General features: G+C 37.8%; 1 protein-coding gene across 3 annotated transcripts in view; it reads left to right on the top strand.

The window, feature by feature from the left end:
• LOC104298760 (uncharacterized) overlaps positions 1-25,753 on the top strand; it is a 57,267-nt gene that overhangs the window by 22,978 nt on the left and 8,536 nt on the right. For 2 of the 3 annotated variants that reach the window (XM_054165445.1, XM_054165458.1), the window contains exons 12-16: positions 2,004-2,115; positions 8,805-8,907; positions 18,356-18,395; positions 19,374-19,425; positions 21,217-21,328. In XM_054165445.1, the coding sequence (XP_054021420.1) occupies positions 2,004-2,115; positions 8,805-8,907; positions 18,356-18,395; positions 19,374-19,425; positions 21,217-21,328 (419 nt within the window). The remainder of the gene's footprint in view (positions 1-2,003; positions 2,116-8,804; positions 8,908-18,355; positions 18,396-19,373; positions 19,426-21,216; positions 21,329-25,753) is intronic. The other variant, XM_054165453.1, reaches the window with a different exon arrangement.

Consider the following 25,753-nt stretch of genomic DNA (forward strand, 5'->3'; position numbering starts at 1 on the left):
CAGGAGAGTGTTGTAAGGGCATGATAATTTCAGCTAGCCAGCTTCCAGTGCATCCTAGGTTAAATTCTGTAGTCTTATTGGCAACAAGTACAGAGTAAGGGGCACAAATTTAAGGTGCTTCAGTTGTACGCTTCAAATTAATTGGTAGCTTAAGTCATTAAATAGCTTTGACACCTTGTAATATGACTTCTTTTATCTTCTCTCTTGCATGCTTCTCCTTTGTTTATTCATTTCTGAAAGCAGGAGAGATTTGGCAGTATGTGTGAAGAAGTCTATTTGAAGTAATCTTTGGTGTCCTTTTTGATGATTCTCTGTTGCATTACAAAGATTGATGAAATGGCTAAAAATTACCCACAGAATGCATTTTGAACTCAAGTAACTTGAACTGTAATGTTTATAAATAAATAGCTAATTGCAGACATGGCTTGAAAATTTATGTACCTTAATCAAGTGTCTGTCTTTCTGTGGTTATCAAAATAAAGATGGCCTCATTTTTGGTACATGTACCATCTTTGTCTCTTGTAATGTAATCTTCATAGAAAATTACATTTTGTATTTAAGTCCTGTATGCTGCTTATTTTTTCAGGTAGAATGCTAATATTTACAACAACAATGGTACATTAACAGTGCCTTCATAATGTTCTCCTGATGGAAGACACAGAGGACACAGTCTCAGGCTGCGCCAGGGGAGGTTCAGGCTAGATGTTAGGAAAAAGTTCTATACAGAAAGAGTGATTGCCCATTGGAATGGGCTGCCTGGGGAGGTGGTGGAGTCGCCATCACTGGAGGTTTTCAGGAGAAGACTTGATGGGGTGCTTGGTGCCGTGGGTTAGTTGTTTGGGTGGTGTTGGATTGGTTGATGGGTTGGATGTGATGATCTTGAAGGTCTCTTCCAACCTGGTTTATTCTATGTATTCTAAAATATTTTTCTCATCCTAACATAATTCCAATATTTCAACTGATAGAATCTTTCATACAGATAGAAGGGTGATACGTCAGGATAATTGGGAAGCCAGTTTAGGTGCTTCAGAATTTAGCTTATGCTACATGTTAATAAGTTAGACTGGTTTTAATAGTTGGATTCTTTTAAAACTTTTTCTAGATTTTTGTTTCTGTGAGGTTTGTTTGTTTGTTTTCATTTATTGTGGACTTCGCATATTGTTTTCTTTTAAATTACAAGGGTTGATTTCAGTTTGGTGCTTGAGATTTGGGCTGGTTTTAGTAAGAGTTGTTGAAAACAGTCTGTTTAAGCCAAATTTAGTATTTGTCAAAATCTATAATTAATTTATGTCTCTCTTAAAGCAGTGTGTGTTTTCATGCCATATAAAAGGAGGCAGTGTTCATCCCCCTTACTGATTGTGATTGGACAAACCTGGCACTCTTGGCACAATGTGCTTTTAGTGGAAATATCCTTATAGAGATTGTGTGATTTCAGTGCCAGATTGGAAAGGCATGAATAATGGAAGAAATGTTCTCTTGAAAAACTTTCGGCATTTGAGTTTTATATTCATTAACCCCAAATATATACCTTTAAGGTTGGAATAAAAGTTCCTTCTTCAGTTCAATTCTTCTTCCCTGGTGCCTTTGATGTAATGAAGTGGTTTCATGGATTTATTGGTAGTTCATAATGCCTTATAGCAGAAACAAAGTTAAGAACCGAACTACCAGTATGAAAACCAGGGAGACTGCATATACTGAAATTACGTTTCAAGCTGTATTTGGTTTAAAGATAAACGAGATGAAATCCATTCTTTTGTCTTTGCCAGTCATCTTTCAAACAATTTGAATAAACAAAAGGCTGAGTTTAAAACCTAAGGATAAATCAGAGGCATGACTTCCATGTCAGTAATCACTTGATTTGCAGTGTTCAGATATATTTATTTAATGTGAAGTGTTCATGGTCCAGTGTACACGACAGAGCTAACTCTTGGGGACCACACAGGGCTACTTCAGATAATCATTTTGAGGCAGCTTACTAATAAAAAAATAATCATTTGTTGCAGGACTCGTCTCATTTTCAGTCAGCTTGGGTATGAAGATTACAGTGCAGTTAACATACAGGTTTTAGGGTCTGAAGATACATACGGACCTCATGCTAGAAGGAGTATAGATGGTGTAAGTATTCACCAAAGTATTCTTAAACTTTTACTGACCTGTTTTAATCTCTTCATATGGTTATCTTTTCCACAACTTTAAAGGAAGTCACTATAATCTTGGGAATTTCACTCCATTATTTTGCAGAAAATTCAGTGTCAAAATTAACACTGACAAGGTCTTTGCAGTACTGGGTCTTCTAGAAACACTGACATGAAATCTTACAAAAATGTTCTTACAATCTATTCTGATTATGAAAGTTGTTATGATATAGACTTAAATTGCATTATAGGTAACTCTAACAGACCACATTAAAAAATGAGAGAGTCAGGAAATGGCATAATTATTGTTGCCAGTGCAACTTTAAAACTATCTGTGAGTACTGTTTGGGAAATGCTCTTCAACTATATAATTCTATGTCTGAATACTAAATTCATGTGTAAGAATGGGAATGATGGCTGTAGCTACTGCAGCTGCAATATCCATGGTCTGTTTATCTAATTTAGAATATGAAAATCCTTTTCTGAAGGAAAAAGACTATAAATTTTGTCCTTGCTTACATGCACTTTAAATATTTAGACAGTTTAGTTTGTTCCAAGCCAGAAGCATTTAATTCTTCTTTGTCAGTGGTACTCTTGCAAAAATCTTACGGTACACGTGGCAAAACTCAGCTCTGAGTTTGATCTTAAGAGTGCCAACACTTCAGAGAGCCGACAGATTATATCTATAGGAAACAAAAATAATGAGTAGAAGACCACAAGCTTCTTACTGTAGAAATGAAATGTTCATAGAAATTAGGCAAGTTTTATCTGCAGCTGCTCGGTGCCGTGGGTTAGTTGTTTAGGTGGTGTTGCATTGGTTGATGGGTTGGACGCGATGATCTTGAAGGTCTCTTCCAACCTGGTTTATTCTATGTATTCTATATACTCATTTTAACGCTTAAGCTTTGATTTCATTCTGAACAGCAGCAGGGAATAATATTCCTAAGGTTAAGCTTTATAATGTGGTCTTTTTTCATTTTAGGCCCACAAACCCTGCGTTGTTAAGAGTGGTGCCTAGATTACAGAATTCAAATTTTGCAACATGGGAACATGTATTCCAGATGTTGAGCTTGGCCATGTTCTGTTTGTACCAGCTCTTCATGATTATTGCATTGTAATACATTCTTTAATTAAATTGTTGCATAGAAACTTTTCTGTCTCATTGTGTAGAATGGATAATGATTTGAGAAAGAGCAGTTTCTTCTTTATTGTTCAGTTTGCCTTGTTTACAAAATTCATTAAATAGATTTTCCAAATTAAATTCAGTATTTCTATGAATTTTTGTTTCCAGCCTCAACTCCCAGGTTGTTTATTAAAAGTAAATAGGCTGTTACCTCCATTGTGGTGTGCGTCTCATACATGCCTGAAATAGGATGTGGGAGCTAAGGCTGAATAGAATAGAAATAGAATAGGATAGGATAGGATAGGATAGAATAGAATAGAATAGAATAGAATAGAATAGAATAGAATAGAATAGAATAGAATAGAATAGAATAGAATAGAATAGAATCAATAAGGTTGGAAAAGACCTCAAAGATCATCAAGTCCAACCTGTCACCCAAGGCCTCATGACTACTAAACCATGGCATCAAGTGCCACATCCAGTCCCCTCTTGAACACCTCCAGGGTAGGTGACTCCACCACCTCCCTGGGCAGCACATTGTATGTTCTATGAAGAGCTTTCTCCTTACCTCAAGCCTAAACTTCCCCTGGTGCAGCTTGAGACTGTGTCCTCTTGTTCTGGTGCTGGTTTCCTGGGAGAAGAGACCAACCCCCTCCTGGCTACAACCTCCCTTCAGGTAGTTGTAGAGAGCAAGAAGGTCTCCCCTGAGCCTCCTCTTCCCCAGGCTAAACAATGCAGAAGTGACTGTATCATCTTCACTGTGCTCCTCCCAGCAGTTTAGGAGAAACTAATCAGAGAAGTCTTGATCTTAAAAACAGCCACAGTAGCTTGAGAAGAATTAATGATAAGTGGGATTTGCTGTTCCATTTAAAATACAAAGTCATAGAATCCTAATGAAAACATCTGCCTGTTGGGGCTTTAAGTAGGAATCATGTTGTCTCTGAAACACTTTCCTACTGTGCATTTCCATACAAAATCGGACATGGTTCTTTGGATTGCAGGTAACAGTGCTCAAAACCAGAGCCATCTTATGTTAGGCAGTAGGAAAGTAGTTTCTGCTTTGGAGATTTTACCATCTCAATTTAATGAGGAGAAGCAAGTATGTAGAAGAACAGAGACAGGTGAAGTTGAACAGTATTTGAGGTTCAGTGTAGAGCTCTTGTATAGCTGGACTAGGTGCAAAGGTTTGCCTTTGCAACTGTGAAATCATTGTATATCTTAGGCTTATCTACGCCTGTATGCTGTAGTCTGAGCTACTATGTGGAGTATTGACTGTGTGGACAACTGAAAGTATCCTTGAGAAATCAAGGAATGCTTGCCTCTTTTCTGTCTTCCCCACCTATTTATGTGATTGTTGCTTGCTGATAGCTTGCAGCCAAGCACAAGCAAGAAAGAGACCTGAATCAGCACTGGGTAACCCTAGTGGTAGTTAATTTTTAATATCTGACAGTGCCACAGTGTCAATGAGTTAATGGTTTAGAAATACTGGGTGTGTTTCATGTGACAAGTATCTACGAGCAGCCAATAAGGTATAAGAGTTTGCTATAGAAAAACTTCGTGTGACAGGTCTTAGTTTTCTATTAACCCTTTTATAACCAATTTACAATAAATTGTTAAGAGGTGATGAAATGTAACCTTGATCTGCCATTTTTTCCCTAATTATGATACTGTAAGAGAAATCTCTTAAAAAATAATCTATTTTTAATACTGGATTCACCCACTCAAACCAGGATTCATCTTCCTATTTTCATAGACCATTGTGTCTTAAAACTGTGGACAAGGAAGTGAACTTAGAACTTAGGGAATGTTGAAGACATGGCACAGTTTAGAACCAGGAAGCAAAATGTGAATGCTGCAGTGTTTCCTATTAAGGATTATTTGTAGTAATTTAATGAACCTGATAGTACCTTTGTGAACACTAAATGTGTTTTTAAAAGAAACCAAAATATTTGTTGAATTTGTGGCCTGGTTGCATATTTTCCTTGTAGCGACAGTTTATTACCAAAATCTAGTGAAGCTTCTTTTCAATTGGAAAACTGATTGGTTTCTTAGTTATAGTATCTTGATTGGGACATCTGTTTCTGTATTCAATGAAGGAAATACTGTATTTTTAATGATACATGATCTGCTGGAGTAATATTACCTGTCCAACTGTGGCACTGATAAAGTTTTATTTTAGGGTTTGCCTACTATCAAGTTAATGTGAAACAAGTTGGCTTTCCTACATGATAGTATTGTGGTAGATACTTTCCAGTCTGGGAGCTTGTAGGTTGACAAATGAATTGTGTGTATCTCTCTGTGAGTATGTCTACACAGGGGTAGTTAAGAGAGATGAAAGCAATTACACTTACTGTCCTGGTACCTTGGAGTGCCTTTCTGTGGGTATGCTACTAGAATACAAAAAAGAGAAAAATCATCTTTCAACTTCATGAATATTTAGGACTTTGGTTAAATTGTACAAGAAGGCTCTTTATTATGGATTTTTTAGCTTAGCACCAGCTATAAAATCAGGAAGTTTTCCTCCTTTGGTATAAAATGGCATAAATGAGCTTGTTTGCATTGGGATTTTGTTATGCATTTGAGTTGGAACAGAGGATTTAGTAGTCTGTTAACATAATGGTCTCTTTGGGACACTTTTAGAGTAGCCAGAATGCTTGTTGCAGCATATTACAACATTTATGATAAACACCATTTCAGCAGCTGCTACTAGGAAATACATCCATGTTCCTACATTGCTGAAGTTACTCACATTCTTGAAATTGGCTTGAGATTTTCTAATGTTGACATGTTCAGCAGTACTGCTTTTGGGAAAAACTATTGTAGGCACACAGGAAATTGATACTAATATGCAAGATAGGTATCAGTATTTCAGAAGCTATTACTCAGTTTGCAGGTTTACGTAGTGTTTTTAAAGAATGCAGATTTACAGAAATGTGGGCAATTAAGGTAAGCAGCAGTAGAGTTAGAAGGTGTATTAAAAGGTTGTCAGTTTAAGAGATCAAATCCAGCATGGTTCCCAGGTTATTTTGAAGAGTGCAAAATGTTTAGCCAACTCTTAAAATCCAGAGGGGGAAAGCAGTTTGTTTTGTTATGGTACCTTTAAATTACTAGAATTCTCATGAGTACATTTACACTTTGGGTAGGCATAATAGTCTGGCATTTTTTACTGCCAGCTGCTTAAATTGACAATTGCTTCAAGTAATTTTTGACATGACTTCTAGATCTTGAAATCAGGGATACCCATTCAACTTTGGGTAGTGAATAAATACCAAACATGCAGCAAGAAGGGTGAGATGAGGTTTTGTTTGATCGCAACTTTAATTCAGTTCATCTAGATATTCTCTGCATTACAACAACTTGAAATTATCTTTTCTTTCCTGTTCTGTGTATTGGAAGAAAGATGTTGTTCACATGAAGAGGAGTTCCACTCTTTCCAGTGTTAAGTCATCAAAAATTAGGTGCTATGTAGGGTGCTATTCCTTAGCCCAGAGGAGGGAGGACTCCTTTAAGGAGACATGACTCCATTCTTTTCATCTGACCAAAAATCTCCCATGTTCCCTCTGCTGCACACCTCAACTGCTGGTGAATTTTAGCAATGTCTGTGTTCTTCATGTCTGCTGAGTTTTTAATCATTGATGCTTAAAAAAATTACCTGGTTTATGTATTTGTAAAGAATTAGGCTTTTTGCTAAAATCTGTTAAAAATTTTACCTAGGAGAAAAAACATTATTTCAAGATACTCCTCATGATTTTATGCACAACTGGGAATCTATTAAATGCTTCTGAAATTACTACATATAAGGAAAAAAAGTTGGAATAAGCTAAATATGGGTTATTTAGTCATGCATATTCATTTCCTAATGCTCCAAACATCTGAAACATTCTTAAGGACTTGGGTCTTCCAAAATCCAGTTGTTCCTTTCTTCCAGGAAGATGTCCTCTGCAGTATCCTAACTAGCTATATGATCACTTTTTTCCTTTTATGTTTCTACATTTTTAATAGAGCAGATACCAAATCTACAATAGATTTTTAGACAGGGCATTTGGAGTGTGTTGAAGTTCTCTGAGCTCTGTAGAATAACAGAAAACACCATCCCACAAATCCAAACTTTGGTATGTTTTTCAGATTCTTATGAAATACATTTGTTCCTGTTGACAAAAAAAAAGAAAGACCTAAACATCGGAAGAAATCCTCTGGTATCTTGTAGTAAAAGTCCTCCTTTTTTAAATTTTACATTGATTTAAGTAAGTCAATAATTTAAGGTTACCAGAGAACCTTTAGGAACTTTCTTAGTGCTCATTAACCAAACAAGTTGACTTTCAGGTAGCTGACTACCAGAGAGAAGAAATACCTTGCTGTACAACTCCATACTTGGAGTAGTGATGTGTGAGAAACTCCTGAGCTGTGGATTTTGTGGCCTTGTGCAGTTCTACTTCATATGTGTGATGGAAAGGTAGACCAAAAGTAGTTCTTACTGGTAGATGCAGATTCTTGAATAAATATTTTTTGCCCACAGTGAAACCTCGTACTTACTCTAAGACTTTTGCCAGTGCATTGATTCCAGTGGCAGATGTGTGAGTGACAGAAAAGAGATTTTTAAAGAAGTACAATTAAGTGAGAGAGTGCATGTGAGTGTGTTAATTGACAGGAGCAGGGAGCAGACTGATGGTTGGGCTTACCTTCAGAGGAATGTCCATTCTATTCCCTGGAAATCTGGTGGCTTTTACAAGTTCCATTCTCTCATATAAGTCCCAAGGACTAGGTTTGAATTCTTTCCCATGAGCAGATCTGCTTGCTTCTTGATGTTAACAGAAGTAAACCTGGCTCTCTAAATTGACCCCCAGTATTGTCAGCACACTTAAAGGATAGTTACCTTTCCAATTCTACTGAGAGTGAAGCCAAGTATTTTATTTGTTATAGATGATTATTATTATAAAATAGTATTATGGTACTTGGTCCTTTGAGAATGATGGAAAAGACACACAGTGTCCTAGCAGTCTGAAACGACAGATTTTGTAGTAGCAAAATAATGTCATCAAATGTTACCAGAAAATTACAGCAGTGCTGGATGAAAAGCCACTGAATAAAAACTGTAGTTTGTAGCAGTAAGCACTAAGCATTTCCATTAGATTTAACTAGATTAACTTGGAGCTAGAGTTGTTTTCCAAGGGCTGAGCCACCTCTGCTATGAGGACAGGATGAGGGAGCTGGGTTGTTCAGCTTAGGGAAGAGAAGATTCTGAGGGGACCTTATAGCTGCCTTCCAGTACCTGAAGGGATCCTACAGAAAGGCTGTAGAGAGACTTTCATAAGGGTATCTAGCAATAGGACAAGGGGAATGGTTTTAAGCTGAGGGAGAGTAAGTTTAGACTGGATCTTAGGCAGGAATTCTTCAGTAAGAGGATGGTGGGACTCCGGAATGGGCTGCCCAGAGAGGCTGTGGATGCCTCCTCCCTGGGAGCATTTAAGTCCAGGTTGGATGAAGCTTTGAGCAGCCAAGTCTAGTTGAGAGGCACATTAGCCAATCTAATTTCTACTTTTTTGAAGCAGAGTCTTCGGGAAGCTGTTATTTGGCTTGCTGTACACCATAAGCAAAAAGAAGCTGTAGAAGTCTTCTCCAGAGAGATAGCAGCAGCTGGAACTGGCATGGGTAAATACTCACATCATCTTACAAGAATTTCACAGTTGTTGGTTTGGGTTTTTTGTTTGGTTGGGTTTTGTTTGTTTGTTTGTTTTTCTGAACATGACTAGAACCCAGAGAATTAGTTGTGTTCAGTTTCATTGTGCTGTACATAGTGAGATCATAATGTTTTGGGTTTTTTTAAAGGTATTCATGTTTGGTGCACAAGTGGAACCTTCAGACATTAAGAAAATGATAAAATGAAATATCTGAAAGTCCACCTTTTTGTTTCTTTGAGACTATCCTTTTGCTGCTGCTGCTTGTCTTTTTTCTGTTTCCTCATTTGTCTTTGTTTTCCTATCCATGGTTACACTGATGTGCAACAGTGTCCTATTCTGTTTTACCATGTTATTAAAACTGAGGATTGCCTTTAGATCTCACTGGTAATATATACGTTAAGAATGTTATTCAGCTAGTAAAGATTTATCATAGTGTCTAGCAATAACATTGTAGATTATCAAGAGCTGTTCACTGTGAGGGTTTTGAAGGGTCTTTTCAGCACTTAGGTATCTGATGTTACTACAAAGGATTTTTATAAATACTACTTTAATTATAACCTATTTAATGTGTGGCTGCTTATTTTGGTCATTAAAAGTTTCAGTTATATTTCAAAACCTCTTAACACAATACTGCAGTGAGAATGCTAACAGCCTGCATCTAATTCTCAGTTTAGCTGCAAAGATGCTGTTGGAGATGGTGTCGGATGCTTTCCTGAGATCAAAATAAATTACATCCACCTGGTTATGTCCTCATAAAAGGCTATCTGGTTGGTTAAACATGACTTCCCCTTGGTGAAACCATGTTGATTGCCCCCAGTGACCTTCTTATCCTTGATATGCCTAGAGACAGTGCCATGGATAAGTTGTTCCCCCACCTTTGCAGGGATGAAGGTGAGGCTGACTGGTCTATAGTTACCTGGGTCCCCCTTCTTGCCCTTTTGAAGACTGGAGTGACATTTGCTTTCCTCTAGTGCTCAGTTCCCCAAAGATGATGAAGAGTGGTCTAGCAATGACTTCCGACAGCTCCCTCATCACTTGAGGGTGCATCCCATCAGGACCCATGGATTTATAGACATCCAGGTTGCTCAACTGATCCCTAACCTAGTCCTCATCAACCAAGGCAGACTCTTCCTTTACCCTGATTTACTCTGGGGCCTCAGGGGTCTAGGGCTCCTGAGATCAGTCTCCAGCAATATAAACAGACAAATACAGCATTCAGTAGCTCTGCCTTGTTTGTATCCCTTGTCATCAGGGCACCCACTAAATGTAGCAGTGGGCCTACATTGCCTCTAGTGTTAATGGACATAGACTTGTATCTCCAAATTCTTAATCTGTTCCTTTTCTTGTGTAAAGCAACTGGTGTGCATATAAACTTTGTTTGAAGTCTGAATGTGCTAGGTTTATTAAGGTTTTATTTTAATTTCTTTATTTTTCTTCATAGAATAAAAATATCAAAAATATTTGCTGCCTGGGTTGGGTGGCTTATGTCCAGTATTGAAACTGAGTTACCAGAATATGTGTCTTAATGTGGCTGGCAAGCTTACAGTTCATGTTATCAGGGCTCTTTGTGATGAAACAGATGCATTCTTGTGGAGAATCAGGTTAGGCAGTCTGCGTGGACAGAGATGAGGGTGCTGGTTTTGTTTCCTAAGGAACAGCTTAAACTTTTTATAACATCCTGTAACATTTATTCTCAAAAGGAAAAATAAATCTGTTTCAATTCATGGAACTGCTGCTAATGAGCAGCAATGAGAAAGAGCCTATTTCTGGAATCACTGGGGGCATCCAGTGATAAATAGCACTTTTGCTTGCCAGGTACAACACTGCAACAAAGTTTTTGGCCTCCATGATGTAAATTACTAGTGTCAGAGGATATCAGAGCTATTTACTGACATTCTTCCAAGTGCTTGAATCACCACTCTGTAAACAGTATTTTATTTAATTTGTGGAAGATACATTGTGACTGCTTTATTCAGTCACTTCTTCCAGTTGCTGTTTTGTGGTTGACTTCCATATTACCTGCACAGATAAACTGTGTATGCAGACAAATGTCAAATTTGGCATCTAAATGCTTAGTAAGCTGCTTGTTGATGTGGAATGTTCTTAAGGCAGTGGTTATGAAGTCTCTTTTCTTATTTCTTTCAGTGACACTTAGCAAAAAAACAAACAAAAAAACAACCACCAAATTGTGCACTGCTACCAAACAGTAATTAGCAGTGTACTAATAACTGAATCAGATTAATGATGCTTAGTTTCTGACAACGGTGTAGGCTGTCAGAACTTGTTGTGAAGAGCAGAACAAGGAGTACTTGCTGCTTAATTGTCTTAAAACTGGCATCTTCCACCACCCCATTTATACTTCTGAAAATCACTAGAAAGACAACCATTTCGAGGTGTTGTGCTGCTTCAAAATTTCTTATTTCTTGGGAAATCTCATCTTCTGTGTCAGAAAGAAAAGATAGAGGAATGCTGCTTACGTGCTGGAATGGGCTGAAGCATGTGTGTTTGTGCTTGGCAGTACAAAGAGTTAGAGCTACAAGAGAGGAGATTGGGAAGGTGGCATCTTTTGGAAAGCTTCCACGACCAAGAATGAAAGGCTGAGAAATCCATAGCTGTTCCCTAACATCTTTATCTAAGGCATTTTTAATTCTCATTGTTTTTGTTTAACACTAGTGGATTACAGGAGTGTACTTGGACAGATTTTATGAAGCATTATTAAAATGCAGATGAGATTCTTAAACCCAGAGAAGATTTTTGAAGTTACTGTTTATAGAGAAGCTATACACTAGAGAGTGACTTGTCATTTATTTTCTGTTTGGAATGGAAAGCTTTTCCTGTAAGTTTCTGTTAAGCAGTGCACTTAGTTTGACTGTTCAAACACTTAATCTGATTGTTTTAATTTAGATTGTGCTCTACTGGTGGTCTTAAAGGGACACAAACTATTAAAAAACCCACAAAAAACACAAAACTAAAACCAAACAAGAAGGAAAAACAGACACCACCACCACCCCCCCCAACCCACAACTGACAAAACCTACCTAATCCAAGCTGTTGTTGTTGTTTTGGGCTTTTTTTTACAATTAATGCCTGAAATTGTTAAACATTCATTTGGTAAGACTATGCTTTCTCTTTCTTCCTCAATACTTTGAAAGTTGATAATAACCAGGATTTTTAACAGCAACTGGCAAATTTGTTTAGTTTCATGAATTTATGGTCTTCTGAAAAAAGTAAAACCTTTGTATGTCTGTAATGTTCAGTCTTATAATACTGGGGTCTTTGGAGCTATTTTCCTTTTCTGTAAAGTGAGTTTTAATATACTTGGCAGTCAAGAATCCTGGACAGACTGACTCAGATTTTAAAGTCTGTAGTAGGCTGTGGGAGTTCAGTGCAGTTCTGTGTTGCCCGGGCTATAGCAATTCAACCTTCCTTCATAAAAGGTAGCAATCACTGACCAGGTTTGTACTCCACAGTGAAAATATCTTTGTATACTGTCCAGTATAGTTAGCATTGAAATAATTGGTGTTGATGCAGTGTATTTATTTTGTCTTTTTAAAATTCAGATTTCTTTTCTGAATAAAATGCGGTATATAAGAGGCTCAAGAAGAGCCTTTCTGTGGGAAACTGACATTTATAGTTTAATAGGGGTTCAGTAGCAAAGAAGTGTTTTACTAATAGCTAAAATCATGTGCTGACCCTTATTTCACATTAAAATGACCGGAGTTTGACACTAAGATGACAGCTGGTTAATACAACTTGAGATTTTAAAGTGCTTGAGTATTTGTAAATATTATGACTGATCTCCTAAGCATGTTGGAAGACAGAACAAGGACATTTCTGGAAGTAAGAGTTTACTGCAGTTATTTATTTATTTTATGTTTTAGAATAATGTTGCAGAAGATAGTTTATCTGTTGCATTCAGAGGACATAGAATAATTAAGATTATACAATTGACCCCTGTAAACACAAAATATGTATTTTCTGCCTATACTCAACTATACAGAAGAAATTGGATTTCAGATTTCTCTGGTTTGATCACTTGAAAAAAATAGGCATTTTGTCTGTTTCTCATATATAAAGATGTAGTATATATCATTCCTTAGAACATGCAGTAAATAGATAACCTTCTGGTGGACCTAATTCAGCTACTGGAAATATAAGGAATAAATCATGTAGGATAAAAAAACTGCAAACTGATGAGCAGGAGACATTTGGAACTCAATCAGGTTTCCAAGAAAGAAGTGCCACCTGTTGAATTTAAAGTACTTAGAGCCTTTTAGATTTCTAGCAGTCAAGAGTATTTTCATGCTTTTTTTGTTCCAAAAACATTTTACAAAACGTTTTATGCAGTATATGATTTTTTTTCATAGATTGCCTAATGTTTTATTCTGTTGAAAAGTACAGAGGTTTGTAGAGAAAGATTTATTATTTTTTGACAGAAGTAGTTAAAAAAGTGAGAATCAATAAACCAAACTTGAGTGTGGTTATTAAAGTAGAATTTGAATAGGTTAGAGGATCTATCAAGGAGGCAAAACATGAGGCTTTCCTACCATCTGAAAATCCAGAGCTGGAAGGCATGAAGTTGGTTTTGCTGGGAATTTGCATCTCATAGGTTATAATTCCAGGTTCCTACCAGAGCTTTTCCTGCTGTGGGGCATTTAACAGAGTGTCATATCTATTACTATAATCTATGATTATACTGTATTGGTACATGGTGGGTCTAGATATTGAAATAGATGCTTGTTTGGGTCAGTTGTAAGCATTCTTTTTACCAGGGCTGATTTCCAGTAGATCCAGTCCCTGAAATGCTTCTGTGAACACCAGAAACTGGGTACAGGGAAGGAGAGAAGGAGAGACAAAGGATGAGGAGGGAGGAAACTGTGACAGCCCTGACTGAGGGCAACACTGGTTTTACCAGTACTCTTTTGTTTGCGTGCTACCAGTGTTCATGAAATTTATCAGAAATTGGCTGTCTTTCTCAGCATATCATATATGAGCTTTAAAAGTACTGGTAATTTGCAAATCCATTCTCAGGGTGAGGAAAAAAGAGAGGTAGCTGGAGAGAGAAAACATACATGCATGTTCAGAAATAGTGGAACTGCTGTATGAAGGAATGTATCTTGAGTGGTCTTCCCTTGTGTTACGTGCAGGCATATCTGTCAACTACACTGCTGCCAAATCAGAGAGTGGTGGCAGTCCTGCAGTGTTAGCATGCTTTGATATTCTTGAGATTCCTCTTCATCCTGCAGTTTTGGGTGAAATTTGCCATAGAATCAAAATAATGTGGCCTTGCAGGTCTGTTGGGAGAATCAGGGACTCAAAGGAAAAAACTCTTGGCAAATACGCATAGAATCATAGAGTGTTGTGGCTAGAAAAGACTTCTAAGATTACTATGTTTGTGGAACACCTTCAGGGACAGTGACTCCACCTCGTCCCTGGGCAGCCTGACCACTCTTGCAGGAAAGAAATTTTCCCTAATACCCAGTATAAACCTCCCCTTGCACAATTTCAGACCATTTCCTTTCATCCTAACACCTGATACTAGAGAGATGAGACTGACCCCCACCTTCCCACAAACTCCTTTCAGGAAGTTGTAGAGAGCAATGAGGTCTCCCTTCAGCCTCCCCTTCTTCAGACTAAACAATCCCAGTGCCGTCAGCCATTTCTCATAAGACTCATTCTCTGGGCTCTTCATCAGCTTTGTTGCTCTTCTCTGCACACTCTTCAGCAACTCAATGCCCTTCTTGTAGTGATGGGCCCAAAACTGAACACAGTATTTGAAGTGTAGCCTCACCAGTGCTGAGTAAACGGGCATGATCACTTCCTTAACTCCTGCTGGTGACACTATTCCTCATCCAGGCCAGGATGCAGTTGGCCTTCTTGGGCACCTGAGCACATGACTGACTCATGTTCAGATGGCTGTCAACCAGCATCCCTAGTACTGATTCATTGCTTTGAAATGCCCAGCCACCTGGAGAATTTGCAGTTACTGGGCTAAGGCCTTATGCCCTGCAAGGGGAAATGTTCTAGGAAATGGTGAGCTTTTGGATCATGTATACTTGAAACAAAGTAAACATAATAATACCAGAAAAATACTATACCTACAGATGAACATGAAGAGAATATAAAGAAAGAAGGACTCAAAGGCATTTAGCTCATTTTGCAGTGCATCAGTTTTGTGCCATTTTGAGGCACAGAAGCTGGCAGGTAGTGGTGGTGAGTTGTCTATGAGCTTGAAGTAAAGCACTTGTTCAGGAGGGTGAGCAGTGACAGGATGACATTGTGCTTAGTGATACTTCGTCATGAACTAATGAACGAGAGCTCTAATAGCAAACAGTAGTCATGGAAAGTTTCCGGGAAGGAGGATCAACAAGCTTCAATTTAACTGATAATCCAACTCAATAGTGCAGCCTGATTGATATTTGTTCTACAAGTATCACAAATTATTCCTGTTATTGTAACTAGAAAAAGTTCTATACAGAAAGAGTGATTGCCCATTGGAATGGGCTGCCTGGGGAGGTGGTGGAGTCGCCATCATTGGAGGTTTTCAGGAGAAGACTTGATGGGGTGCTTGGTGCCATGGGTTAGTTGTTTGGGTGGTGTTGGATTGGTTGATGGGTTGGACGCGATGATCTTGAAGGTCTCTTCCAACCTGGTTTATTCTATGTATTCTGTAAGTTTTTTCCCAGAAAGGAGGGTGGGAGAGCATCTGTGCAGATATTTAAGGAAGAAATGTAAAGTAAGCATAAAGTACAGCACAAGCAGATCTTTTTAAAGAAGGTGTCTTGGGAGAACACTGGGTCTAAGGATGTGACAATTAGGTGACAATTAGAAGTAGGTTTGACCACAGTGAGAAGCTCACTATTATCTGATTATGCTTCACCTTCCATTGCCTTCTTTCAGTTTTACTGGAGAAATGTAATGAGGATCTGAGCTCTGGGTTGAGGTGAGATGTTGTACCTTAGAGCTGTTTACACAGCTGTTTACATCACTGATTATAAGCCATAAGCAATTTAAAATTTTCTTCATCTTCTCTGCCTGAGCTCTAAATAGATAAAGTTAAATTGTACTTAAAAGTGACTACGTCTTACTTATGTTATCATAAATCATGAATTGGATAATTGTAAGATAGAAATTAGCATTGCAACTGGGATACTGGTGTAGCTTTGGTCTGCAATTGCATATATGTGCAGGGGTAGACGTAGTATGTCCAGCTGCAGATCTGCTGTTACTGGTATTTTGTGCTCCTTGCAACACTACTAATAGCAGGTAACATTAGAAGGTTATCAGCCTTGGGGTATAAGCAGTGGTTTCTCTTAGATTGTCTTCTTGTCAGTGTTTGGGAAACTGCTTTGTTGTAGAAGGCAAGTTCCATTGTGTGAGAGCAGGCAAGTGAAGAACTTTGAGAGCTTTCAGGAACTTGAAATTGATGTTGGAACAAAATCTGGTGTCCTTAATGAGCAGGTCAGCTGTCTAGCAGGAAGTGAGCAGTGTGACAATCCACAGATAATTTAAATTAACTAACTTCATGAACCTATATTTTCAACATGACCTTACCATATCTAGCCTTGTCCTCCAACGGCCTAAATAAACAAACTAGGCACATAATTCAGTAGAATCATTCCAGTTGGTTTTAATGTTGAATGGCAGTTTTCTGCTTGAGATTGCACTGGTATAGGAGTCACTCTTCACTCAATCATTTAAAATTGTGTAACACTAAGGGTTTATTTCACATTTTATCCACTACTACATTTTTTGCAGCAGAAATTATTGGGTAGGGGGGTGGTTATGCATTGCTTGTTGTTGTTGTTACTGGGTTGTAATTGTTATTTTGTTCTTATACAAAGGGACTTAGACTTTATTTGGGGAAAGAAGGGACATTAATACTAATACCCCAAATCCCTTCCAGTTATTCTCAACTATAGCCCCTTCTAAAGGTTGGTGTGTTACGAAGTTGGTTGGGGTTTTTTTTCAGCATCTGGCTACAAATACAGTCAGTGAGGTCTGTTTATCTTGTGAAGTAGTTAAAATGCATGAGTATTGTACTAGCGCACTAGCCAGGCTAGCAGAGTGATTATGGTCTAGCCTCAGGCAAAAGACTTCTTCTGTAACTTCAGGTTGATTCATTTTAATTACCTTCTCTCAATCAGTCATTCAGATGTGCACTGAATTTTAGTGTTTTTGATTCCAAACATGTCTACAATTATAAAGCAGCACGATCATGATAGGAAGGACTATATAACAGCATCCCTCTTCAGAAACTTCCTTAAAACACCTTGTTAACCATTATTTTAGGGAAATCACTTCCAATGAAGACGAATGTGGTAAGACTCTATAATCCATGCTGCGTTGTACCATTTGTGCTGCCACTAGTATGTATCCACATTACCAAGGCACTGAATGCAAGCTGAAGCTGAGAAGCGGAGGTTATCAGTGTGAGTTGAGCACCACAACAGCACAGTTATGTGGCTTCTAGTCTGTTTGGAGCACAAACAGAGAGAATTCACACCTGGAGGAAGCATGAAGCCAGTTTTAGCCAAGATTAACTTGAGTAAATACAGAGTGTGGGCATCTTTACACATCATGTAGTTCTATGGGACTACCTAACATACCTGTTAATTCCTAGACTGATTTAACGTGCACACTTTACTATTTCTTTCTCCTGCAATACTATATGGAGCTCTCATGTACTGTGTATGCATGCTCTCCATGCCTGAAAGAAGGTTGAGATGATATGGTCAGGAAGAGGAGAACAGAACTGTTTCTGTCAGCAATGCTGAAATGAGTAGAATGGCAGTGAAGCCTGGCCACCTGACAGTGAGAAGAAGCCAGAATCTAATCACAGGGTTGATTTACTGCAAATCTGGGATGGTGTTTGTGACTTAAGCCCCTAAATTCTCTATCTACCAAAGAGAGAGTGGGATTTGCAGTGCCCAGTACCTTGAAAAAGCTGTTAGTCAGTGAAAAAGCTAAAAAGATGCAGGTCAGTCTGAAACAGTTAGTAAATGGAGTAATATCAAACAAGCACTACAGCAGGCTATGGTTCAAATTTGACTTGTTTCTCTGCCCTTTAAAAGTAAATAAAACAGCAACAGAAAGACCAAAGCTATCAAGTGACTGGCATTGTTATACAGAATATTTGGAAGAAGAACCTGAAGACTTAGTTTATGCTTTGCACATTTTGAGTCTTTCCGTCTGCCTTTCCTTCTGTCTGTCTATACCTTTTTACGTTTTACCTTTGTAGCTGTTGTATAGTATGTTCTGCCTTGTTAATTAGTGGGAACATAAGTAATTTGTTAGAAATTTCCCAGTATTAATTAAATGTGTATTATAAGAACAGTTCAAGCTATGGTAAGCTATGAGCACTAGTGTGTTAAAGATGGTTCTAACGGTTCTTTTGTGAATTTAATTTCCATTTTCAGCACCTGGCCTCACTGCAGTTGTTGGAGGACGCCCCAGAGTGTAAGTTAACTCCTGATCATTATTAACTTGTAATGTATGATGGTAGTGTTCCTATCACTCACCATCACAGAGCTTCTCCACCTTGAAACAGCAACCACAGAAGCAACTAAAATCTTTCCATTGCTTAATAACTGACAGCACGATCATAGTGCTACAAGATACATACTCAAATAATAAAATTCTATATTGAAAGTGAATTATGTAAGTCTCTGATTAGCTCATAACAATCTCTTCGCTTAATGAACTGTAGGGAGAACTTATAATGTGTCTTTACAGAAGGGCAGTAGCTCAAGCATATGCTAACACATGCAGATTTCTGGAACAGATATCTGTCTGTTAGTTTGGAATACAGGTATGGCAAGTTTGTCTGTACCAGCCCATTTCCCCCAGAAATTTGAGGTTAAATGTCCTCAGACATCCCACAAATAGCTGGCATGAACCGATTATGTGAGTGAGTGTAAACATACTAATGTTGAGCATGGGCTAAAAAAAACAATCTTGGTTTATTTCAGTAATTTTTTAGATATGATTAAAATCTGCTGTTGATATATATGCTCCTGTTTTCATACTTACTCATGAGAGCATCTAAAAAGTTTTGTTTTCTCCATCATGTCCTGTCTTGCATGTAAAGATGGGGGAAGAAACTGTGGATATATATCCAGTAGCTCTGTGTGAGTAATCTAGGTATTAATGTAGAGCTAATGACAGTGGAATAGATTTCCATGGCATGAAGTACATACTTTGTCAAGAAAATATTTTCATCATTTTGATTACTCTTCCTCCCACTCCCCCCAGTTAATATTTACTGTCTTAACAATGTTTCTCAGACTTTGGAAAGTTGTCTGAATAAGCATTGCTAATTATGGCTGCGTAGCTTTTGATTTCCCAGGTGTTTTCTGGAGTATGAATAGCCTAAAGATGTATGATCTATTATATTCAACAGTTTCTGGAGTTATGCTTGTTGTTTTGTGTGTCCAGGTCTCCAGTTTTGAAGCCATTCTTCTTTTATTATCCCAAAAACAATGTTCAGGTAAGGCTAACTGCTTAAAGCCTACCTTGTTCAGTTTGGAGTAGCATGAAAAGTTCTGTTGACTCTGGCATTATTTGGTGCCTTTGAATCATATAACTGAAAAGTATTCAGGTAACTTTGATTAAGAAGTATTTTCCCAGAGACTAATGTTACTCACTCAAAACATTTTACAACAGTTGAACTACAGATACTGTGACAGGTGTCTGCTAGAGTGGTGAAAGGAAGTTTTAGGAGCACAGGTTGAGGGTGAGGGGGATGTGGGTGCAAACAGAAAACAGTTGATTAAAAACCCAACTGTGCAAAACAATTATCAGCAGTCAATAGATGTGTTCTAAGCCTATTAGAAAAGGAATGTTTCATTTCAATTTTCTAACACGCATACTGGTGCTTAGCAATACAACCCCAGATGTTAAGTTTTTCTTTGAGTGGTGCTGTGCATTAATGGGAAATAATTAAGGATTAATTTCACAGAAGAGATGCTATTTAGTTGTTAAAACTTAAGTTTATAAAGTGTGTAGTAGAAAAGCATTTAAAAAATCATAGAATCATGGAATCAATAAGGTTGGAAAAGACCTCAAAGATCATCAAGTCCAACCTGTCACCCAACACCTCATGACTACTAAACCACGGCTTCAAGTGCCACATCCAGTCCCTTTTTGAACACCTCCAGGGATGGTGACTCCACCACCTCCCTGGGCAGCTCATTCCAATAGCCAGCAACTCTTTCTGTGAAGAACTTTCTCCTCACCTTAAGCCTAAACTCCCCTGGCACAGCTTGAGACTGTGTCCTCTTGTTCTGCCACTGGTTGCCTGGGAGAAGAAACCAACCCCCACCTGTCTACAACCTCCCTTCAGGTAGTTGTAGACAGCAATAAGGTCTCCCCTGAGAATCTTAGTCTTGTTATTTGAAGTTCAGGTAGCTATTTTTATTGTCATTTACGCTTTGCTTTACACAAATGGGTTGTCTTTGCCAAGTTTAGGATTACATTATTATTGTTATGGATGCTTAGCCTTCTCCTCCTTTGTTCATTAAATAAAATGTGAACTCACTAACCTGCTCTGTGATCCAGACACGGTAAAGTGCTGTTGAGATTAAATAGTAAGCCAATTTAGCAGGGAAAGAAAGCAGTGTCTCATCTATTCTTTCCAAGACAGAAAATCAAACCCCTTGCTCTATGTAGCTAACGTGATGAATGCACTGATACACTATTAGCAACAAGCCGTGTGACCCATCAGTATTGTACTGCACTAATAAAGGTTATGTAAAAATGTGGTGTAAGTGATTCAAGTCCTTGCATGAAAAGTTTTAGCCATGTATTAACAGCAATGGACTAGCTAGATACTATGAAGTAGAGTATGAATTAACTGCTTTTCTAGATTGGAATTTCAGTTATAAAGAGTCTAGTTGCCCTAGGTCAGCATTTGACCTAAAACCAAAAAGCCTCCATAAGGAGATTGTCAGGTATGTTAACATTGCCACAGTGGGTTCTTTTGTTTTGTGTTTGATAACAACTTTCAGGGTGTCAGTTTGGAGTCAATATATTGTTTGTTGTTTCCACTGCTCTTATGCAATTGTCCCAATTTTATCATAGCTCACCAGTGGTTTTACAGTGCAAAGAGTATTTATTTAACATGTGTGCTTTTTCATGCTTAAAAAGTATCCCAAACTTTTCCTCAGGGAGAAAAATTCCATCAAGCCTACTGAAGGCAAGATCAGTACTAAATTAGAAATAGGCTATATTTATTCCTGTAATACTGGATTTCTAATTTGAAAATGGGTACTTCTTCCAGATCAACCTATTTTTAAATGGGCAGCATGTTGAGAAATTTGAGGAGGATCTCACATTTACATCAGATGAGATTGTTTCGTGTGATCCACCTAAGATTAGCAGTGAATTGAAAGGTATGTTCATCTTTTTGTTTGTGAATCTATTGCTATCTTTGACCTGGAAAATCATGGACTAATTTTTGACTGTGAAACATATTTTACCTCTTCATACCATATATTTTAAAGTATGCTGCAAAACACATAAAATACTTTCCTCAGAAGAAAGGAGGTTAGCATCACACAGTAGAAAATGTATTTGAGACTATAACAGGTATGTAAGGAAATTGTTATTCAAAAAACCTAAGCCTTAGTTAGACACGGCTGAAGATAGTTGAATACTACTTTGAAATTGAAACATGGTTTCAAAGTATACTGCATTTTACATTGTTAATCCTGGAAACACTTTGGTTTACCTTATACCAAATTAATTGTGTTCAGTGTGGAGGACAGACTTACAGACTACTTAAAATCTAAATATAAAATTTGGCCCCATTTTGTATGGCAGACTCCACAAAATGAACAAGAACGGGATCAACCTGCAACTAGTGGCTTACAAAGAAAACCACACTTGGCTAATGATCCAGCATGGTAACTCCTGTGTTGCTGTTAGACTTGTCTAACTAAATTCTCTGCAGAAAGAAAAGGAGAAACTTGAGAAGGGCAAACCAAGGAGCTGAATGGAACATGTCAGGATGTCTGTAGTGAAAAGGAAGTGTTCAATCAGAGTTGTTCATACAAGCTAGGTACTGCATAATGGATTGTTAGAAGTGCTAGACACTTGAAAATATTTATATTCTTTCTAATGGAAGAACTATATACACTGTTACTTAACGTATAGCACACTTCATAATTCCATTTTGCTCTAAACAGAATCTTAATTACCTTATTCCTGCTCACCAGAAAAATGAGAATTAAGTTAAAGCTGTGGATAGCTATTTTCAAATCTAAATCAGGTGACTGTGCTTAAAGATTACTTGTTAGAAATATTTCTAAAAATAATGCTGGTGCTGAAAGAGTAACTCATTTAAGTATGTGTATACTCAAACACCTATTTAGTGCAATGATTTGTGAAGAAACAAACCCTTGAGTGTTTTTTCAACTGTTGCATCTATTGCCAATCTGATGTCACATTAGATGCCTGGGAGTTCCCAGGAGGACAGTGGGGGATTTGCTCCATTAGACTGGTTAAGGAATAGGAAGTCATTGTTCTGCTTAATAAAGGGGTTAGTAAAGGTCTTGGGTTTTTGTCTTGTTTGTTTTGTTCAAGTAGACTACAATGCCAGATATTGGAGAAACAAAAAGCTATTAGACTTCCTTTTTCTTACCATTTTGAGAAGACTTTCTGAGATGCTTGACATCATCATTTAAGCAGGCAAAACACCACTTTGGAGGCACAGCAGAGCTCCCTTGCTTTTTTCCCCTATGAAGGTTCTCTAAACTTTTGCCATTAGTTGTAAATAGAACTGTTTTCTGTATGCAACTAAGTACTTACCTGCTTCTGTGGCTTCTGTACACATGGACAGTACAAATGAGAAATAGACAATAGGTTAGACTGTAAAAGGAGCAACTTCTTCCAAAGCATTTTCTGTCAGCATTTAGTAAGGAGGGAAATATTTTTCTTAGTTTCATGGTTATCTCAAGTGTGAGGGACTGTTAGTTGTCTTTAAATAGATAAGAGAAATATGTAAAAATAGATTTAAAAAACGCTCCTACATATGGTTCTGGGAGAGCGGGATTTGGATTTAGCATTTGCCCTAGCTTTGAAGGAAATTCTTTTGTAGATTCATTTAAGATGTTTATTAAATGCAAAAAATTTCCTGATAAACAGATCATGAAAGATAAATCAATTAGGGTAATAATAAATAAGAGCACCAGAACATTCTAGAACTGGTTTTGTTCAAAGGGAGACTGTCAGAGACTGTAAAATGTCTGATGGAGAAAAGACTTCTACATCTTAGACAATTTAAACGTTGCCATCCTTCAGACTTTTTTTTAATTCTGTGTTGAATGAAATTATTAAAAATAATGTGATTCCTCTGGTGTATGAAGTGTGGTAGTCTTGTCCAAAATTAACAATGAGCTTTAGCTGGACCTTTACAGATCCTCTCTCAGTGGAGATGTTTAATAAAAAATAATGTTCTCTAATTAAATAAATGCACCCTTTAATGTTTTCTGCAGAGTTTCATGGCACTTTTCTGCTTGCATTTTACACAGAAGTGAACATGGAAAAGACTGGGCATCCAGCTCAAAGCAAACCTCTTGCACCAACTCTTTCATTGGATGTTTTCACCATTTCAAATTTCATGCTACCATGACACAAATGCCAATGAAGAACTGTTGTACCACATTAAACTGTAATCCCTCATTCAACTCTTCTTTGCCAGTGAGCTAATATGTGTTACAAAGCTTTAGGTCTTAGTTAAAGCAGCTTAACACTGGTTTATTGTTGTTTGGTGTGTGGGTAGATCCAGCTGTGCCAGTACAAGAGGTTGCTGCAGTGAGCCCCTAGTTGTTGGTTTTTATTTTACCTGTTCTTGCTGCTCAGATGTGCCAGTAAACCTGCTCTCATAGGTGTCACCTGATCTGTTTCAACCAACTACCAGGATACACAATACAAATAATGTGTTGTGGTGAGGCATTTTTGTCATCTCTGGTATCTTCCACATCATACCCAAATGAACTGAGATCTGTCCAGCTTCCCTTGCCATAGACTTGCAGCCTCCCTTTTTGATAGGGAATGGTGAAAATTGCAGCCAGTAGGATCTAGACATAATTTCTTACTTTTCTAAAGCTCTTCAGGTCAGTTTGCTTCATGTCTGAGGAGTCAGCAGTTCTCTGTGGGCAGGAAGGAGTTAATGATAATGTTGATTTGGCTAGGGCTGAGATTAATTGGTTGCTTAATGCAATTCACAGAGTGCATATCTACCCATGCCTTAATAGTAGGTGCACTTTAAATCATACTTGAACTTACCACAGTGTTAATTATGTTTTTAAGTATAATATAAACATTCTTTGTATCTTGAATATTAATTTAAATAGATACAGTTACACTACTTACTACAGTCTGCCTTTGGCCATCATTCAGAGCATAACATATTTAGTATTGGGTCTCTTAATCCCTAAAATTAACAAAATCACACAACCAGCACAATATTTGATATCCACAGCAGAAGCAGTAACAATACAGAGAAGACAGACTGGTGCATTTTCAGATTGCATTGTTGGCTTACAATATGAAGTTTGTCCAATATAATTGATATATGAGTCCCTCTTTTCAGTTCCTTTTAAATTTGACAGTTGTTAAAACCCCAGACATCCATTATCTGTGATAAGCATGTGCCCAGAGCACACCTTTTTTTTTTTTTTTTTGTATTTTACCAAAAAAATGAAATTATCTTTAGGACATTCACCTCCTGTAGATGTAGCAGCAGCAGCTTTGACAAAGGAAAGCAGGAAGGCTGTCACTTCCCTGCACTGAATGTTCCCCCTGCTGGTGTTCAAAGAGCAGACACTGGGAGAGTCGCCACTTAAGTGCAGGAGGAGGAGAAAATGACGGGAAGAGGATAGAGGAGAGGGCAACTGAGGAGTGAGAAGTCTACTGTGAGTCGGGACCACAGGTGATTGGTTGGAGGTGCTGTGACTGAAAAACTCCAGGATGCTGGGAGAGCTGATACAAACTCAGGGAAGTTGGATCAGAAGCAAAACCATCTGGACTTGACTGGATTCTCACTGCCTGAAAACTGGGATACAACCCAAACTTCTAGTTCCAGTATTACACTGCTGTCAGCAAATGATTGACACTTGGTGACAAAGTGAAGAATTAATCTCTGGCTTTGGGGAACAGAAACTAGGCAGTGACAGCCTACTACTTGTAGTAATCAATGATTGCAAGGGGTCTGTGCTCTGTAACTTAACCATCAAACCTCACATGTAAACTGTGTGGATCCCACAGGATTGAATTTCTGGATTTGGGCAGGAGAGGGTTGGCTTTTTTTTATGTGTATATAGATAAAAATACAAATTTTGTTTGGTGAAATCAATGTTCCTAAAGGTTTGGAAGTCTGTTACTCAGAGATTGACAAGGTAACAAAATTTGACTGGCTTCCTATAGTGCATACATTTATGACCATTTACAACCTTTTCTTATATAATACTAAGATATTTGCAAAATTAGCAACTCAGAAAAAACCCTCTTGGTTTTATTCTGTGCAGGTGAGTAAGTAACTGCTACAACAGTGCATATGGAGGTTGTCTTGAAAAGGAATTCTAAATTGTGACCATTTTCTGCAGACATTATTGGAATAAAGAGATGTTGCAGAATTGCCAAGACAGTGGCAACTACTTGTATTTTCCACCTGCACGGGAAGCAGGGAGGTTGGTGTGTTAAGGGCACAAAAGTTGTCAGCTAATCAAGAAATTAGAAGTAGCTGCTATGCATCCTTTAGAAATACCACATTGCTAAGACCAAGATGAAGTCTCACATTCAGAGGTGGTGGAAGA

The sequence above is a fragment of the Dryobates pubescens genome, chromosome 1, assembly GCF_014839835.1.
Source record: "Dryobates pubescens isolate bDryPub1 chromosome 1, bDryPub1.pri, whole genome shotgun sequence".
Lineage (NCBI taxonomy): Eukaryota > Metazoa > Chordata > Aves > Piciformes > Picidae > Dryobates > Dryobates pubescens.